Source organism: Olea europaea, chromosome 15 (genome assembly GCF_002742605.1).
Source record: "Olea europaea var. sylvestris chromosome 15, O_europaea_v1, whole genome shotgun sequence".
Classification (NCBI taxonomy): Eukaryota; Viridiplantae; Streptophyta; class Magnoliopsida; order Lamiales; family Oleaceae; genus Olea; species Olea europaea.
Window position 1 is genome coordinate 10,754,239 of NC_036251.1, and position 20,576 is coordinate 10,774,814.

Genomic DNA, 20,576 nt, shown 5'->3' on the forward strand with positions numbered 1-20,576 from the left:
ATGTTGTATTCCAATTATAGTAATCTAAAGCAATCCCACTTTTACCATGACAAAACAAATTAACTTTCACACATCAATAAGTAAAATACTCAATAGCATTGGAAAAAGTATCAACATAATACGAATTCAGGAATACCCATTCAAGAATACTAATACGTAATAGTAAGAACAACATACTAATTAAAGGTTGAAGTAGAAGCACAGTGGGTTAAACTAAAATAAATAAATAAAAAATGAAAAAATTTTCGCCCAAGAATCCAGTGCGGGCACATGCTTGGGTTCCGCCCCTGCGTATATCCAAATTGCACTATCATTCCTTCACTAGTTATTTGGCAAATCAAGTAATTATATGGTAGATAACTTTTAAATTATATTTAAAATCACATTCTTTTAATAAAATAAATTTACACATGAAGATATAATTATTTTTTATTTTTTACTATATAATTTTTTAATATTTATTTCTTATAAAATATATCATAGAAAAAATTTACATGTTACAAATGGAGGGTTAATTATTCTAACGATCATGGAACTGTACAAAGTGTTAAGCTAATCAAGCAACTTCTCATGCTCAATTGAACAGTCCCACTGGCAACTTCTACTGGATTTTCTTTTTCTATTAAACGATTAGGGTTTGTTTAGGGTTTTACTCCGTGCTTCCCATAGATTTTTTTCTCCGATTAGCTCAGTTACCGACCTGGCCAATGGTCAGATTCTACGGATTCCTGCTGTCCCGCCGCTCCATCTGCTCCTATCCATGCCACCATTCACCCTCCCTTGTATACCGTGCATTTCTCTCTGACTCTTTTAATACATGCTAATTTATTGGTTATTATTTATGTTTATTGATTTATTTTTGTTATAATGCAGTTGCTTGAGTCATTATTGGAAGGGAGTTACAGGAGTTATGGCACTGCACTTGTCAATCAGTCGAGAGTCCTTTCCAATTCAAATTTCGGAAATGGTATCTGAAATTTTGCTCCTTTTGCTATGTTTTAGATATATCTTGGTTTAATTATATGATTCTTATGTTATTTGTTATTTACATTACTTGGATACAGTGGCTAGTGGGAGAGACTGGTTGAAAATCGGTTTACTTAAAGCTAATCTGGGCGTGGCACGGTCAATTCATAGCACTGGTAACTGTTTAATTCTTATTTTTCTTTGAGGCTGGCGTATTAATTTCTTGTGTTTATTTCTTATCTAACACAAGAACTTGAGACGCATGAATAACTGGTTATGGCAGTTGATTCCATCTTTATTATTAGCTGGACGGATATATTTTGTATTATTCCAATTACTTGTAGTTTCTTAAGAATTAACTTGAACTTCAGTGAACATATCTCATTACACATCTAAATAGAAAATGATAAAATAAGTAGTGTTGCATATTTATAGATGAAGTTACTGCTGATATATTTGATTTAATCAATTAATTTGGGTGGCTTACTTCAAATTGCGCATCCTGTTTGAAGTTAAAGTCAATTTTTTTGGGAATTGGTTAATTGACTTGTTATTTTTTCCCTTTTCTGTATCGGGGTTATCTTGTCATTGATTAGCACATTTATCAAGGGATTTTTACGAAGTGCTTGGCGTGAGTAAGGGTGCAACTGCATCAGATATCAAGAAAGCTTACTATGGGGTAGGTCTTGATCTCTCTTGTCTATATCTGCCACAGCTTGCAAACATATGTAGCTGAGTGGTACTTCCATGAAATTTTTTCATTACCAAGTCTAGACTCTTTTCCTGTTGATTTTTCCTTTTTTCTCCTTCTCAATTATTCTTGTATGATTTTATTTGTGCCACAGCTTGCAAAAAAGTTACATCCAGATACAAACAAAGATGACCCAGAAGCTGAAAAAAAATTCCAAGAAGTTCAAAAGGCATATGAGGTACTTGATACTCTGAACTGTTATCCTGTGTATCAAAACTTTCAGATATTATCCACAGTGGAAATTCTTTATTGGCTATTTTCGTTGTAGGTCTTGAAAGATGATGAAAATCGCCAACAGTATGATCAGGTTTAAATATTTTTACATGTATCATATGGGCATTGCTGATTTGATGGTTTTTAATGATCACCATAAATTAGAGAATTATAGCTTACTGGTTAAAATTGGTTTATATATGAATGATATTTATATTTATGTCATAAATTTTGTGAAAACTCTGTTCGCTACCATTTTGTGGAGGGATTTAAGGTATATAAAAAAAAAAAAAAAATGTTCTCTTGATTACATGAATGCCAGTTTCTAATAATACCAAGTTTAAATAATTAACTGATGTTTTGAAATAAAAAGGATAATATAAATAGACTTTACTAGGATGCATTTTGGATGTATAATGAGTTTATCAGGTTCAAGTATTGAAGTACTTCTGCAATTGCAGAATACGCAAACGTGCACTTGCACATTTATGCACGTAGAGCTCTACTTAACTAATCTTTACCTAAAACTTGTCTGGGTCTTGGTTAAATTGATCCTCTTCTACACACCTCTAAAAAAAACTCTCCTGACATTTAAACCACAAGCTCATACCCTTTTTAATTACCTTGATTTTATGTCAACCTAGGCTTCCCTTGACTGTTTATACTTCATTCTATTGATTTTTTGGTATTCTTTTGGTAGAAGCTTCATCCGATTCATGAATATGTTCATTTCATAATCTATTGGTTTGTCTGTCTGCAAATCAATCCTGACATTCGAAATGTACATCAGGTTATTTTTTCATAGCCAAGTCCAGTCCCACTTTACATCGTCGGATATTGTAATGCTTTAGAAATTTCATTTTAATTTTATGGAAAACCTTCAATCACGCAGAACCCCTGGTGTATTGCTCCACACAACCTAGCCAGCGTTGATCCTATGAGCACGCATCATCTCTAGTTAATCTTGTATGTAAAGAACATGTATTTTTAGGATGGAAGAGAAGTTTTGAGATAGAATAGAGAAAGCAAAGTTAATGATGGAGAAAGAAATATCGCTTTGTTTTGTAAATGGGGGTCTTCATTAATGTTTTAGAATATGACTTCATCCTTTTGAATTTAAGCAGCATGCTAACAATTTTCCTTTTTGTCTTCATATGACTTCACATGTAAGCAGGTGGACCCTCAATTTCATTATGAACTTCTTATTTTTGTTTTCCTGCCATCAGAATTGTGTTTTGCCTATATACTTTAAAGTTATCCGTTGTGCAAGTGGATAAGCATATTGTTAGCTGAACTATGAACTCTTTAAAGGGCTAATTCGGCTAATTCACGCTTCTTAAGATAAGCACATAGATTGGTTTTCTACATTATATGAATTTGTTACCTTATAAGTGCAACGGATTATCATACAAATTTCACATGCTCATTTGTTTACCTTAATTACCACTCTTGAGTATTTGCCTCTCTATCATGTCCATTTAATAGCTTGGCCATGAAGCTTTTGAGCGCACCAGTAATGGTGAAGGTCCCGGGTTTGATCTGTTTGGAGATGGTGGCTTTAATCCTTTTCAGGACATGTTTAAAAATGCTGATGTAAGCATTTGACTGGAGTTTATTTCATTTAATCATTTTATGGCCTTCTGCTTTATTAACTAGATTCTTCATTATCCATTGATGGCTAGAGTAGGACAATATTTTCTTTCGAAGGATTTTTATTCAGAGGACTTGATATATGAGCTCTGAGATAAGGGAAACTTCAAATTTTTAACTCTTTAGAAACCCGTAAGTGTTTATTTATGATGCCAAGTGATAAGCTTATAGAAGCCAACTAGAATGGCGGGGATAGTCAAATTGCATGAAGCTTTTGCATTGGAGACACAAAAGAAGGAAAATTTGATTACTTCCATTTAAACTATCGCTTTCTCGATTTGAGAGATTACATTGAAACTCCCCCCCCCCCCAAACCCCCATATGGGGGAGTGCTCTCTCTTAATTTTAATTCCCTATATCTTTAGTTTAGACAGCGGCTGTTCATCGCACCCATCATTATAAGTGCTATATGACTCGGGCCAAAAAAAAAAAAAACACACACACACACACACACACTTAGTGACACTAAATTGTGTATTTGAGGCTTTATGTTTTCATAGTTAGATTTTGAGTAATGCTATCTATGACAACTACTAATGATCAGCCATCTCTGTGCCAATTAACTGGCATTAATTGATATACCATTTCAAATGGGACCCATATCCGTAAATTTAAGATAGCATATAACTAGTGCCACCGAAACTGCCGATGTTAAACAATTGTGATAGATAGCATTATTCGTAAATTATACATTATACCATAGATACCTTGGTAGAATGATGAAATAAAAAGACATAGACATTGAGATATGAGCATGCATTGATCTGGGTCAAATGGTAACTAGCAGATATACAAGGTGAATGATTTGAAGCATCTCAGTTATTAATGTCTGGATGCGTTACATTGCATTACTCTCATATTTTTCGTCACTGTTATTTAATTAATTTACTTAATCTTGAACAATCTAACATGTTTTCTCTTGCATGTTTTGATCCATTCCACTTTGGAGATCAGATATTCAATATATTCAATCGGGACATGGGTGGTGAAGATGTCAAGGTTTTTATTCTTCATCTAATTAACAGTTATTGAACTTGATTTTTCTGTAATGTGTCTCACTAACATTATTAACTGAGTGCAGGTCTCAGTCGAGCTATCCTTGATGGAAGCTATTCAGGGATGCACTAGAACGCTGACAATCCAAACTGATTTGGCTTGTGATACTTGTGGTATATATCTCTTTTGTTATGACTCCAAATAATTTGTAGAATGTTCTTTATAAAAGCAGTGCTTATGTTACATTCCCTTTTCGATTCTTAGTTTATTAAGTTTGAAGTGAACTTAGTTTTCTGTGGTATAGAAGGTTTGTGATTGTTTTTGTTTATTCAGTGATGCTTTCCTATAAGTTTTTTCTTATTATTTTGTTGACTTGTTAGGTGGAACTGGCGTTCCTCCTGGGACCAGGCCTGAAACGTGCAAGCGCTGTAGGGGCTCTGGCATGGTAGGTCATGATCTATTGGCATTCCATTGCTATTGGTGCATTTAGCATTCATAATAATTTTCTTTTTCTCCCCCAGATTATATCACAAAATGGACCACTCACACTTCAGTCAACTTGTCCTAATTGTGGAGGAGCTGGAAAAATTGTATCGGTAGGACATTCCACTTTTTCTATGCAATGTCTTTATTATTGCTCTTTCATTCAAAATTTTCGTCAACGGATAAATTCCTAGAATAATAAGCTTACTTTGAGCTGGCCAACTCCTTTGCTTGATACCAGACAAAGTTACTTGTGTGCATTACTTCTTTGACATGTCAAGCGCTGGAAGATGTTTTCTATCTTATGTTATTTTTGTTTAACAACAGAATGTTAACATTTTCACATAGGAGTTGACCTCTGGGTGAAACAATTTGTTGTATTCTTGACATTTGGGGAGGTTAGTTATCTTATAGATTCGGGCCATAAACCTTTTGTCCATCATGGATTTTTTTTCTTCTAACCTTTTTGTTGCGGTGTATGCCTTGCCCTCTTGACGGATGTGATTGTTTATTTTATAATTTTTTCTGATATACAAGATGACAGGTATATGAGAGATATTTTTTTTTATGTTCATAATATTTTCTGTACACAAGTACACCCCTTGTATAATTTGTGATTCTAAGAACATCAAGTAAATTTTCTTGGGAGCATCAAGTGTTCTTTGCCATGTCAGTTGGTAGAAGATGTGTTCCTTTGTTAAATGCTCAAATTTGACTAGATACAATTAACTTTCTTATAAAATAGACTGATATCAGAAGATGTTTTATTTTTTCTGTAGACAAACTTCTGAATGCTTTTGTATCTAGATAACTGACAAATATGATTGCCTTTAAGTTTTGTATTGGAGTGATTATGATATAAATTATGATTGTTCTATTTCCCATATTTGTATTTCAAAAGAAAAGGTATCCAGTATATTGGAAATTTATTACAACCTAATTCTTTTAAAATTTTCTACGTTTAGTTAGTTACAGAAATATAGTTGTGGTTCTACCTGCTTTAGTTTAAACATTTCAGAGAATTTCTCAAAGCCTACTGATAATGATACATAGTGGTTAGTGGCGAAAAAATTGATGATTTTTTGTTTATTTATTATCTACAGAGTTTTTGCAAGTCATGCAGGGGTAAACGGGTAATAAGGGGACCAAAAACAGTGAAGTTAAATATTATGGCAGGTAAGTTGTGAATTCATAGAAACAAGTGTTGCCATTTTGTGAACTGTTTGATTTTGTTTAATGAATTTTGCTTAGAATCTCGAACTACTGCTTCCTCTTGAGTGTATGGAGATTGTCATATGCATCTTTTGCCTATTTTGACAAGGTGTTGAAATCACATTTTTTTATATCTCTATTTTTTCCCTGGAACCAATTTAATACAATTCATTAACTGATTCAATCTTCTCCCAACATTCAGTATTTCACTTAGGAGAAATGCATAATTTTGATGATCTGTCTAGTAGTTTCCATTATTAAAATAACCCTTTTTAAAAACCTTTCTCTGTGCTGGAAAATAATATGCAGTAGTTTCTAGAAATTCTTTGATTCTATTTAAACTTGCCCGCTGTATCCGGCTGCTTTGATTATCTGTCTACAGTATTTTGTGAAAATTGCATGGTCCTTGATCATCCTTTTTTTTTTTTGGTGAAAATTTTGTCAACAAAGGTTTTTTCCCTCACGATTGGATTCTGGTGATCTTATCCAGGGGTGGACAATGATGATACAATTAAGGTGCCCAGAAGTGGTGGAGCAGATCCCGAGGGCAATCAACCTGGTGATCTTTATGTCATCGTCAAGGTTACTTGATTAGCTCCTCCATGTCCAATGTCATTTTTCCTGGGCAATTTGTATTTTGTATAATCTATTGTTGTCTGCCCAAATTTATGCTTCATGCATTTTCCAGGTCAAGGAAGACCCAGTGTTCCGGAGAGAAGGGCCTGACATTCATGTCGATGCAGTTTTGAGCATTACTCAGGTAATTTTTGGGAGGTTTCACATATGGAACACTTCATGCCTTGGTATCTGCAGGAACAATTGGTCCTTTTTGGACAGGAAGATTTAATTGTTACAAATATGTGGATTAGACTTTATTTAGTTAAATTACAACTGCAAATATACTCATTTCAGGCAATTTTGGGGGGAACAATCCAGGTGCCAACTCTGTCTGGGGATGTTGTTGTTAAGGTTTGTTTGAAACTGCATATTGCTTTCTTTCTTGTTTAACTACTTGACTACTGGGACTCCTTTAAATTTTTTCATTTTTAACATTTTTCTTTCTGCATCGACATTAGCATTACTCAGTGGCGTTTTAAGGTTTAGGGTTGGGGTTGTGTGTGTGGGTGGGGATGATTTAAGATTTCTGATATGTCATGACCCTGGGAAGCACCAAAACTGTCGGCGGCGACGTATCATACGGTACGTCTCTGACACGTCGCCGTGTCGGAGCCCTTGCCGCGTGTTGGAGACAATTAAAACAGACGGATGGAATGGCTGGAAGAAAACAGAAAGATGGCTTGAAGAAAACAGAAACATGGCCTGAAGAAGAGAAGGCTAATTTTGAGAAGAAAAGAAGAAAATGATGGCTCACCTAAACCTAATTTTTAATTCAAGTTGTCGGTCGAATTGCCAAAACATTAAATGCTATGTAAAATATCTTTTATTAGTGTGTAGTCAACTTTTTTCACAACTTTACCCTTCAACAAAGCAATCAATTTTTTATCATTTAATTTACCATTTTATCCTTAATAAAAAAAAACTTACAAAGGAAGTTGAAAATATGATGCAATAAGTATAAAAAAATATTACTTCGGACTATTAAATCAAAAAAATAAAAAATAAAAATATTTTAATCAACATATCGATGACGTATCATATTGAAACTTTTTAAAAAAATCACGTATCGTATCAGACACTCGTGTCCGTGTCGGTGATTCTTAGTCCTGACCACTTGAGAGTATCCAGTTGTTTCTCTGGTCATGAGAAATGAAGTTTCTTTGAATTGTCCCAAAAAATAACTATATTTTATTCGTGTTGTGACATCTGAATGCTTGTTGGTAACTGCAATTTGTGTTTTGTTTCTGTCCTAGTCATTTGTGTACATTTTTCCTTTTGATTTGGTTTACAGGTCCGCCCTGGAACTCAACCTGGTCAAAAGGTTGTTCTGAAGAAAAAAGGTTCGTGAGTTCATAATTACCTGTTCATATCTCTGATTTTCTTCTCAAAATCTTTTGCTTTAAAGGCAGTTTCTAGACCCTATAATGATACATTCACATTACTGCTGATATATGTATATCTTGTGTTCAAAATTATAATAGACTATCCTGCCAACAGTTTCGGTTACACAATGCAATTGATGATAGTTTCATGAGTTTATAATACAGTTTGTTGTTTGTCAGCTGTATTTTCTTTCTGCTGTTGTAAATTTATATTTGAAGTACCCGACATTCTGAGGAAGAATATATGCGGTAGTCCAAGCCAATTGTATACCATACCATAGAAAACATTTTTTTTCTTGATAGATTTAAATATGAATGCTGTGCACACAGTATGGCTTGACAAACTCTGAATTAGGGAAACTATAGTCAGTACCATTAAACTTCCCCGTATCAAAACGGAGACTAGCATCATACCGTATTTGTTCTGTCTTTTGCTTTCTGACATCTTTCTATAATCACTGACACTAACAAGAGACTCTCTCTCTCTCATCACGATCCCTAGTGGGGGGAAAAAAAGTGATTTGCTGAGACCCAAAAAAAGATCAAATTTCTACCAAGATAACCGAAAGTTCCAACCAATATGAATCCAAATGAACCAAAAAAAGGATATGGGCCCAATAGAAGTTACTTAATTTTTGAGACCTGTTATATGTTCTATCCATATATCTTATGATCGCCAACTCGCAGAACAAGTTGACCATTTCAGTTGGGTTCTAGCTAGCACAAAAGATGGCATTGTTGATGAATCTGACACTTGGATATGTAGTCATGTCTGATATGTTTCTGAAGTCGTCAGTAGTTTTTACTGTGGTTAAATTATTTGTGGTTTTCATTTGTTTGCTTGGGTTGATTGTTTTTTCTTCTTTAAAACTGATTTATTTTGATCAGTGCAATACTGTTAATGCATCCCCCCGCCCTTCTTAATGTTGCTTATGCAGGGATCAATGTCAGACACTCTTATTCATTTGGGGATCAATATGTTCACTTCAATGTCAGCATTCCAACGTGAGTATCTCCATTGGAGTAATGTAGGAAATTGTCTCGACTTTTTACTAATCCATTCCTTCTCATTCTCTGGTTACATACTACTACTTAGAACTGAAGAGGAGGAAATCGATATCAGTGGAGAAATTGAAAAATTATTCACTTACTCTCTCGTTTTCTTATAGAAACTTGACCCAAAGACAGCGGCAATTGCTCGAGGAGTTTGCTAAAGAAGAGCAAGGGGATTATGATAAGGATGCTGCTGCAGGTGCATTGGGTTGAGCAATCAGTGTGATAATCGCCCATTGTCACGAAGGCTATAAACAAAGAGAGAAACTTGCATCAGTTCTGGCTGAACGATTTTGCATTGCGGGTTGACAATTTAATTTTTTTAATCCCTTCAACAAGTTGGGGAAAATTATGTAATATTTTTGACAGAACACAACTCATTATGGTTAGCATTAAGTTAAGCCAATTTTGATCTCTTAGCTGTTTGTACATAAAAATTGATCTTACTACAATTGAGCACATTAGATGCTTTCGTGTAAGTTACTGTCCTATGTTTTCCATTGCTCTCAGCTCCTGCAGAAGCTGGAAGCGGTAGTTTGAATGTAGAATTCTCTGCTCGTTTGCAATAATGTAGGATTTCTTTTCTATTAGCCCATGACTGGTAACCATTTTTTAAATTTCATTTTTTTTTCTTAAACTCATTTTCAACAATATATTTTTAAAATAAATTACATTTTTACATGGAATTTAACTTTTTCCTACATGTTTACTATACACTCTTAAAAAAATTTCACAAACTTTATCTAAAAAATCGATCAAACGAGCCTTATTTTAGAACTCTTATATATTTTCTTGTTCCTATTACATGATTTTTTTCCTGGGTAGAACTTCAAATTTGTGCTTTCTTTCTCTTACCAGTCACACCTTTAAAATATTTCTCTTTTCCGAATACGACTAATTGAGTATTTGTATCAACATTAGTGACTTGTAATTTCGTCTTAAAGGCGATGTGGCATCACTAGTGTTTGTTACTTTACAAAACTACGTATTGTCATTATATGTCCAATTTAGGCTCTGTTTGTGCCCCATTAATTTGAAAAAAATTATTATGGAATCGTGATTGATGGAAAATGTGTGGTTAAAAAAGAAAAAAAAAATTTTGATTTACATGTAACATTATTTTAATGAAGAATGTGATTAAAAATAAGTACTGTAGAAAAAGAATGGAAAAAAAAATGGAAGACAAACAAGGACTATAATATCCCTTCTTTTAACTTGACCAATAATGTAATGTCACATTGATATATGCTAAATAATAGTGGTGCTATCATGTGATAGATTTTTTTTTCTCTAATAGTCATGCCTAGTTAAATATTAAAAATGATGATCTCAATAAAATGAATTTAGGTCAAATTATTTAGTCATTATAGTAGATTTGATGAATAACATTGACCAAAGTCGAAAATGAATAAGTTAACATATGAGTATTTTTAAAAACAATAGCTTCTTTATTTAAAATTAAAGAGCTAATATTTTATTTAAACATGTAGGCAAAAGGTTAATAATTTATTTGAGTAAAAATTTACTAGAAAGTAAGGTCGTGGTTGGTTTGCCCTTTTTGGCCCATTTTTTGTTTTTCGTTTTCGAAAATGCGAAAAATGCGTTTGGTCTGTCGTTTTCGAAAACGTATTTTTTGAAAACAATTTAAAATTTATAATTGAAAACGCAAAACGACTTTTTATCGTTTTCAGCGTTTTCAGTTATAAATGTCGAAAACATTCAAACGCGGAAACGGGCCATTTTTGGGGAAAACTAAAAATCGTTTTGAAAATTAAAATGGAAAATGAAAACGCAAACCAACCACTACCTAAATTATTTAAACATTTATGTAGATAGAAGGCAAATTTACTTAAAGTAAGAAGTAAGTTTAAAATTAATTTTTTTGATTTATATAAGTGAAAACGATGAACTTATGGTATAAGAGTTACCAGTAAAAGAGGATTTAAAATTTAAAAAAAAAAAAAAAACACTTAAATGTCATAAAAAAAAATGAAAAAAAAAATTTGTTAGCCGAATTGACAGAAGCTATTTGATAGTAGTTTACTTTTTGAAGCGAAGAAGACAAATTCTTACTGCAAGGAAATCATTTTTTTTCTCATTTTTCCTTTAAATACGCTGATGTGCTTCATTTTTTATTTTTTTTAAAATGTTTTTCTTCCATTATGATGCGTAATTAAACCAATAATTGGGACGGCGAAGTAACCTAAATTTGAACCTTTAAATGTCAATTCTAAAGATTCTTGTAGTTAATTATTTCATGTAATGATTTTACTTCCATTTTACATATTTTGAAATAATTGGCCATTGTTTCATTGATTTGTGAATTATTAACAAATCGATAAGTGACTTAAACTTTTGATTGTGTAGTAAAATTCGGCAATCAAAAAAAAAGTAGATATATACTTTTGTTATTATAGTGATCTTTAATTGAATTTTTAGGTGAATTAATGCATTTAGTTGGGGCTTATTCAGATTCACATAGAGATATAGAGAGTTAACTCATCTAGATAAGATTGATTTTATTTATTTAGTAAATTCAATCGAAAACAACTTTAGGAATTGAACTTGAGAGACGATATTCAAAGGGATAACTGAAGCTTTAACTACTATATTAAATAATTTATCCTCGTTTCAATGAAAAAGCATTCGTATAATTATTTTTACTTTCTTAGTTAATATTAATTTTGATCAAAATCTTGCCCTCATCGTTTCCTTTCAAATAGGAGTTAGAAATATTTAAATTAATCATTATAAATAGTACTCGTGAAAGTGATGGTCGAAATTCTGAGGTCCATTGTAATTCTTATTTAATTGACATTGTACGCTTGTGATTATCATAACAATACTAATAGATTTATCACGGGCTTAAACATTGAAAGTTATGTCCTCATAATCAAATGAAAATCCCTTAAGAATTTTGATGGCAAGATCCTCCATGAACGGAAGCACCCATGAAAGCAAGCTCCTAATTGTTGACTTTAATTTAAATTAAAATCTAGATTTTAATTCTTATCAAACATGGACTAAATGACTACAAAACATAGGTACTAGGTTACGACATGAAATGCGTGAAGTTTTGAGAAATCACTGACTGCGCTATTTCCGACATAATCGTGTAGTTGATATGAACATGCCCCAAGGTTTTTAATGAACATCAACTTTTCATTGAATGTATTTTATAAGAATAATTAGCAAAATCATTATATTCATGAAAATATAAAAATGATTGCTTCAAAGAGGACCGACTTTGATGGTCGATTAGACCTTGCTCTCGTACAGTGATGTGATAGAGTAAAGAATTTGTTGACCATCGTTGCACAATGCTTTTTCACTATCTAATTATAGCTTTCCAGTGCCCTTTAAGAATAAAGTCATTTGTCCAAAGTTAAAAACACGGGAATAAAGAAACGGATTGATGTGTAAGACAATGATTGTATATTTTTGTTTTAATTTTTCAAATTGTTTAATCATGCGTCGACACGTGTTCTATTTGAATATAAGTTTAGATTTAAACTTGGATATGTAGCATGATTGTTCGTTTAATTATATGCTTAACTGAAAAGGTTGTCCTTACAACTATAACATCTCAATAATGGTTTTGCGTTTGAAAGGGATTCTAGGTGCCAAAACTATGATGAGACCCATTTGCATTTTTTGCAAAGGTTTGGAGCTCCGGCTATAATTTTTCCTTAAAAATCGTAAAAGTGTACAAGGACAAAGATTTATAACCCCTGTTTGGCCGGAATTAAGTTTAAGTCAAAGTTAATAATTAATTTTAACCATATATTTCATCGGACTCATAACTTATTAACCACATATTTCATAATTTTTTTAATCAAATTTTGCTAAAAAACTATTTTTAACATCTACCAAACAGGGCATAATTTATTTATTTATTTTCCTATGCCGGCTATAATTTTTCCTTAAAAAATTGTAAAAGTGTACCAGGACAAATATTTATAATGTTATTTTGTCCTAAGCTTAAAAAAGTAAATTACTGTTAAATAACTTTTGTCAATGGAATAACTAATTTTTTCTTACTTATGCGTAAAAATTCCTCTTTAATGGTCACTCTTATATTATTCTTAGTAACTTCCTTATTGATTGATAAAAAAATAATTTTAAACTTGCTTCTCACTTATAAGAATTACTTTTTTCTTAATAATAAGCTAAAACTTTAACTCTGATTAATAAAAAATAATTATTCTAAAACTTACTTATTTTAACAGAAATAAATTTACCTTTTTCTACATGTTTAAATAACTTATTTGCTATTTAATTTTCAATAAAGAATTTGTTTTTAAAGTTACTCGTATGTTAGCTTATTCATTTTCAGCTTCCACCAATGATATTCATCACATCTACCATGATGAATGAATAATTCGGTCTAAATCTATTTTACTGAACGCATTTCAAATTTTTAATCAGGCACGACAAATAGGGAAAAATCTGTTCTGATTAATTTAATTTGTAATAAGAAAACTTTTCAGTTTCCAGTAGCTCTTAGCAGATAATCTTCCAACTTAACTAAGTTAAAAGCCTATACTTTCCTACACAAACGATCTGTTTCACGTTCACCCACAGTATAGAATTCAAGGTAGTTTGACTGAGCAAGAAAAAGAAGATAGATAAAAAACATGATTTGGAATAGATGAGAAATCATCGAGAGAGAAGGGTTTGGCCTAGTGTCGAAAGCTAATGTACACCAATAGAATGGCGATCAAATTCCACACGTTATTGCTGTCAAAACTGCAAAACTTATCACGTTGGAGTCGCTTGTTAAAGACAAGAAGTTGCTAAAATTTATTCAATGGCTGTCCGTCCATACTTTCATCGTTTTTGGGATGACGTTACCATGGAGGAAGGCGAGGAACCACTGGCGGACGGGGGGCGGGGGGGCATGTAGGGTCAATTGACCCCCTAGTCTTAAGGTTTTTTTTTTTATTCAATAAATTAGTAGGTCAAAATTCAAAATAGTCAGAACTCAAACAAATCCTTCCCTGCTTCAACCGTATCTCTCTCTCTCAACTCTTGTCTCTCGCTGCCTCGCACAAATGGCACTGACGGCTGACTCCCACCGTTGAAGCACATTAGCACAGCACAGAGCAGTGAGAGCTCACCCACAGCCACCGGCCACCGCTCCATCCCCGCCTCTGTTTCTGCCTGACCTGACTGCCTCCACCTGGAACGCTGCCGGCCTCCATGCGACTGCGGCAACAGCAACAGCCAACCCCAGTCACGCCAGTGCCGGCGACCCATCACTACTGACTTGAAGGTTAGAAGCTTTACACTTACAAACTTATCACTTACTCAAATTTTTTCTTTGAATTCTTCTCCATAAGTGACAATAATCGTAACTGCTGCCTGCCTGCCTCTATGTGTCATGTGTGGTTAGTTCCTATTTCTAAATTTGGATTTATTTACAGTTCAATTAATCAATTATGATTCATGTTCCTGCCCAATAAATGTAATTTAGGGATTTCTGATTTAGGGCTTTGATTTAGGAAATTGACCCTTTTCCAGTTTTCTGATTTAGGGCTTTGATTTAGGAAATTGACCCTTTTCCAGTTTTCTGATTTAGGGCTTTGTTACTTATTTATATGTAAATTGATTATTGATAATATTGATTTGGGAAGATTGAAATTTTGTCTGACTTTTGGTAGGTCGGAAATAGTATAAACTGATTTAAGCATTTCTAATCTTGTTGATTTTTCATTTTTGGTTGGTTTGTTTCAGTTATGGAAAAATACTTTAAACGTACATCTACGATTTCCTGTGATGAACAAAATATTGGTGAAAGGAATGTTCGAAAGAAAAGGGATGAAAACGATGTTGGGGATGTTGATGTTGGAGATGTTGGGGGTATTGGAGACGTTGGAAATGTTGAGGATATTGGAGATATTGGGGATAGTAGAGGAAATGTTGAGGATATTGGAGATGTTGGACATGTTGGGGATGTTGATGTTGCACAGCTTCCCTCTAATCCTGGATTGAGAGTTCCAATATAGAATTATGATGTTAATATTCGAGATGTGATTCGAAGAGCATATATGCAAAGAGGTCCTTATCAGCCTCGCAATCATATATTTCCACCCACAAGAATAGGTAAAATAGACCGACGATTTTGTGTTTCGTGATATAATGAGCATCCCACTTGGTTGGAATACAGTATAGCAAAAGATGCAGTTTTTTACTTTTATTGTTATCTTTTCGGTTTGAATGATGGTTCATTTGTTAAAGGCGGATTTTCAAATTGGAAAAAGAAAGAATATATAAGAAAACATGTTGGGGCTTCAAGTAGTGCACACAATCAAGCTCGGGTCAAATATGAATTGTTCAACAATCAAGAACAAAGTATCGATCTTGTCTCGTTAAACAATCGCATCAAGCTCGAACAAATTATCGAATCCGATTAAATGCTTCAATTGATTGTGTTCGATTTCTTCTACGACAAGGGATGGCATTTCGTGGACATGATGAATCTGAAGATTCAAACAATCAAGGAAACTTTCTTGAACTGTTGCATTGGTTGTGTGATCATAATCCTGAGATTAAGGCCGTTGCTTTGACAAATGCACCTTAAAATTTGAAATTAACATCACCAAGAGTGCAAAAAGATATTGTAAGTGCTATTGCTTCTGAATGTCTACATGTCATTATTGAAAATATTCGTGATAGTTTCTTCTCAATTTTAGTTGATGAATCTCGAGATACTTCTATGAAAGAGCAAATGTCAGTTGTCATTCGTTATGTGAAGAATGCGTGTATATTGGAACATTTTATTGGTGTCATTCATGTTTTGAATACCACAGCTGCCTCACTTAAGGCTGCAATTGATCAGTTATTCTCAACGTATAGTTTAATCATATCTAATTTAAGAGGCCAGGGATATGATGGAACTAGTAACATGCGAGGTGAGTATAATGGCCTCAAAGCACTTATTTTGAAAGAAAATCCAAGTGCTTACTATATTCATTGCTTTGCTCATCAACTTCAATTAGCTCTTGTAGCCGTGGCACAGAAACATCCGAAGATTGAAACTTTCTTAACTAGAGTACATAGATTGGTGAATATTGTTGGAGGATCAGCTAAACGGAGTGATCTTATTCGAGAGAATCAAAGATTGAAAATTCTTGAATCACACTCAGTATTGGTGAAATATCAAGCGGACGAGGTTTCAATCAAGAAATTACTCTTCAGCGTCCTGGGGATACACGTTGGGACTCTCACTATAGTTGTTTAATTAACTTGATTGCCATGTTTTCAACTATAGTCGAAGTCATTGAGATGATTGCTACTGATTCTACAAGTACCGGAACAAGAGGTGATGTATGCATTTCATTGGAGTTGATGTTAAGATTTGAATTTGCATTTAATCTATATCTCATGAAAAAGATTTTAGGGATTTTAAACGAATTGTCAAAAGCATTACAAAGAAAAGATCAAGATATTGTCAATGCTATGAAATTGGTGCAAATATGTAAAACACAACTCCAAACCATGAGAGATGATGGATGGGATTCTTTTTTGGGAGTGATTTGTTCGTTTTGTGAAACTCACAAGATCAATGTTCCCGATATGGATGATATGTTCATAACTGTAGGTCGTTCACGGCGTGAGACAGTGACAAATTTGCATCATTTTCGTGTGGAAATGTTTTATGCCGTCATTGATATGCAACTTCAAGAGTTGAATGATCGTTTTTCTGAAGCAAATAGTGACTTGCTTATTTGTGTTGCATGTTTATCTCCAAATAATTCATTTGCTGCTTTTGACAAGATCAAATTGATTCGACTATGTCAGTATTATCCGGTAGATTTTGACGCAGCAAATATCCTAGAACTTGATGATCAACTAGATACGTATATTATTGATATGCGCACTTCTGAAGACTTTGAAGAATTACAAGGCATTAGCGATCTTGCACAGAAGTTGGTTGTGAAGAATAAACATGAAGTGTATCCATTAGTCTACAAACTTGTGACACTAACCTTAGTTCTTCCCGTGGCTACTGCTACAGTCGAGAGAGCATTTTCTGCGATGACTTACGTCAAAAATCGTCTGCGCAATCGAATTGGAAATCAATGGTTGAATGATAGTTTGATTGCATATATTGAGAAAGATGTTTTTGATAATATTGAAAATGATGTAATTATTGAACGTTATCAAAGTATGAGAACACGTAGAGAGCAATTGTAATAAGATATATCTTATTTTAATTTTTTTTATCACTTTTTTAAATGTTCGTTACTGACCCCCTAGTCTAAAATGTCTGCGTCCGCCCTACGAGGAACTATACAACATACTGCTCAAATATGCTGCCGGAGGATGTCTAGCAAATCGGACTATGGACAAAGGCTTGTCGGAGAACGTTGTGATCAGACAGCTCACAAAATCTATGAGAGTAATAAAAATTAGAAAGATTGCCACTCGAATTAATCTATTTGATATGGAAACTAAAGTGATTCATTTAAACAAAATTTCTGGATTGCCTTAAATTTCTTTCTATTGGTTCTTTGTTATTCTTATACAGGTACTTACAACAAGTGAAAATGCTCTTGGATGCACTAACAGTCCAAATTTTGGTAGCTAGGTGTAGAAAGTTGGAGCCAAACCCTGCTTCTCTCGATTTTTATGCTCTCATAATTGTTATTGTTGAAATTGTGTTTTCGAGAAACGCGCTTTTATTTGTGTAAAACGTTTTCTTCTGAATGGATGACATGTGTGATTATGTTGGCAGTTGGATGGTGTGGATCTAGAATGATCCTCTGGCTTCTCTGTAACAATTCATTTTAGGATGGCTGATCCTTTGGTTTTCTCATTCAGTTCATTCGTCTGGCTCTTTGTGTTCTTGAGGGAAAAAGAGAGAAAAAGGGGGAGGGGCTAGTGTTTGCATCGTTCATCTAGTTTCTACTTAGAACCCCTGATTCTAAGTGTGGTGTGATAGTGTAGATCCTTCAATTGAGTAATATTCCGAGGGAATATTGTGCGAATTTGTGTGATTTCTCTGTTATTGGTTTTGTTCGAAGGGCCTTTGTGAAGATTTGTTGGTGAATTTTTGTAGTACTATCACTGTATTCGAGAGATAAGTCTCTTGTTTCGTCTCTCTGAACATTTGTAACTTTTGTTGTCATTTTGGGTTGTTTTAGTGCAACCGAGCATATTTCTTTTATTGGATGCTCGACGGGGGATATAGGTGTTAGCTGATCACTGAACCTTCGGAGCTTAAGCCGAAATAATTCTTTAGCGTTCAACTTTAATTTTCTGTTTGATTGAATTATTCTTGTTTTTCGACACTTATATAGTGTGATCTTGGTCTAATATGAACCAAATACATGTTTTTTTAGTTATTTTATATATTTTAAATTTTCGATATGTATTGAATATATATTCTTTTTAATTATTTTTGATAGGTATTGAATATATTAGGACATGTGAAGAGGATTTTGTTTGATTTTAAATTCTTTTAAAACTCATTATTATTAATTATAGATTGTCAAAAAATATTTACTTAATATATAACTATTGTTAGTATCACTAACTGATTGAAAGTATATAATCCTTATTGGAAATACACAACTAGAGTTTTAATTTAATTAAAAATAAGATTTTTTTTAATTGAAAAAACACAATAGTATTAAATCTTGTAATACATGTATAATCATTTTAATATTTGAAAATATATTTTATTATTGAAAATAGATAATAGTATTAAATCTCTATTCAAATGGATCATTCAAATTGTGGGATATTAACGGAGATTCATTTGATATTTTGAAGGCATTGGGTTGTTTGAGATTGCTAAAATTTATCATTAGACGAGTCATAGTTGGAGATTTTATATTTAATGATGAAGAAGAAGCTGATATTGATAAAATGAAGTTGGGACAATTAGTATTTTAATTTTATTTATCATGCTCATGTCTTATTTTTTTTTTAAATATTAATGAAGTTATGCTTAATTTTATATATTATATATATTTATCTGCGTATCCTAATTTTTTTAAAAAAGTTATATCGACGTGCCCATATGGTATAGTATACTAATAATCTATTCGAATCTCTGCTTCTCAAATTGAGACAGGCCTCATAATCCTTTTGTATCGGGAAGATTATTAAGAACATTACCTTGTACGAGTGTAAGATTTGGATCCCGTTCCATGGAAAAAATCCCGATAGTTGCTTTTTAAGCAAGCCCATACCACCAATGATGTTAGAAGTGTGTTTCAAGTTAATCTATGGTAGACTGATTATCGCCAATTATTTCCATATCATCAATATTCAATATGAATTAGAATATGATATCATCAACATAAATTAGAACAATGATAAAAAAATTTTCTTATACTACGTGAATAAATAGAAGTCAGCCTTAGATTACTGAAAACCGAACTTCTAAGAAGCTATAGAGAACCATTTTGTGAGAGCCGTGTTTTAGTCCTACATTAATTTCTCCCTCTCTTCTCTATCTTCCTTCAAGATGGAGTCATGTGGGCTTCTTCGTCACGATCACATCAAGATATGCATCATGACATCTAATTAGTGAGCAGTGTAAAAGCAAGGAGAAATTTGGATGAGTAGTTGGTGATGAGGTGATTAGTAAATTGAGTTTTGTCTACTGAAGGTGTGTTTAGAGTGCACTTAGAACCCCTTGAAACTACCTCCTACAAATAGACATAAGATATAGAAATTGTAGATTCTTTCATACTTTATTGAAAAATTGGTCTCATCGAAATAAAGTGTAATGTTATCTATAATGTTGAGGTGCAATATTCTCTACTATTACTTGGTTAAATAAAGGGATATTGGTTGGCCAAACAAGAAATTAATCTCTTGTCGCACAGAATTTTGTAGTCATTGACTATGAATAACATTAATCTTTTACATTTTCTAGATTGGTATATACCTGTATTTATCTTTCTATAATGGAAAATTAAGTGAATTAGAATTATATTGAAATAACTGATATTATAAAAATAAGTTAATTCAAAATTTTTAATTGTTACCCTAAAGATTCGTTTATTTTGAGAGATTAGGTGTTCGATTTTTAATTGTTATCACATATTATCATAATCTGTCACAACTTTATTCATTTATACCCACTCGAGTACACTATATTTTCCTTCAAACGTTTAGTTAAGTCTTTGTTTGTCAATCATTCTATCACATTCTACTATATTACTTTTTTTACAGTACTCATTTTTAATCATTCTTCATTAAAATAATGTTACACATAAATTAAAAACTTTTAC

General features: G+C 32.9%; 2 protein-coding genes across 2 annotated transcripts; both read left to right on the plus strand.

The window, feature by feature from the left end:
* Nucleotides 1-521: 521 nt before the first annotated feature.
* LOC111410129 (chaperone protein dnaJ GFA2, mitochondrial) lies at nucleotides 522-9,801 on the plus strand. Its single transcript, XM_023040344.1, has 18 exons — nucleotides 522-782; nucleotides 874-967; nucleotides 1,065-1,142; nucleotides 1,563-1,645; nucleotides 1,812-1,895; nucleotides 1,986-2,024; nucleotides 3,416-3,523; nucleotides 4,535-4,579; nucleotides 4,662-4,749; nucleotides 4,957-5,021; nucleotides 5,098-5,172; nucleotides 6,163-6,235; nucleotides 6,762-6,853; nucleotides 6,960-7,031; nucleotides 7,184-7,240; nucleotides 8,181-8,229; nucleotides 9,210-9,276; nucleotides 9,441-9,801. The coding sequence occupies exons 1-18, from the start codon at nucleotides 708-710 to the stop codon at nucleotides 9,535-9,537; spliced, it is 1,341 nt and encodes a 446-aa protein (XP_022896112.1). The 5' UTR covers nucleotides 522-707; the 3' UTR covers nucleotides 9,538-9,801.
* Nucleotides 9,802-15,781: 5,980 nt separating this feature from the next.
* Nucleotides 15,782-16,567, plus strand: LOC111411220 (zinc finger MYM-type protein 1-like). Its single transcript, XM_023041775.1, has 2 exons — nucleotides 15,782-15,852; nucleotides 16,003-16,567. Exons 1-2 carry the CDS (start codon nucleotides 15,782-15,784, stop codon nucleotides 16,565-16,567), a joined length of 636 nt encoding a protein of 211 aa, XP_022897543.1.
* Nucleotides 16,568-20,576: the final 4,009 nt, after the last annotated feature.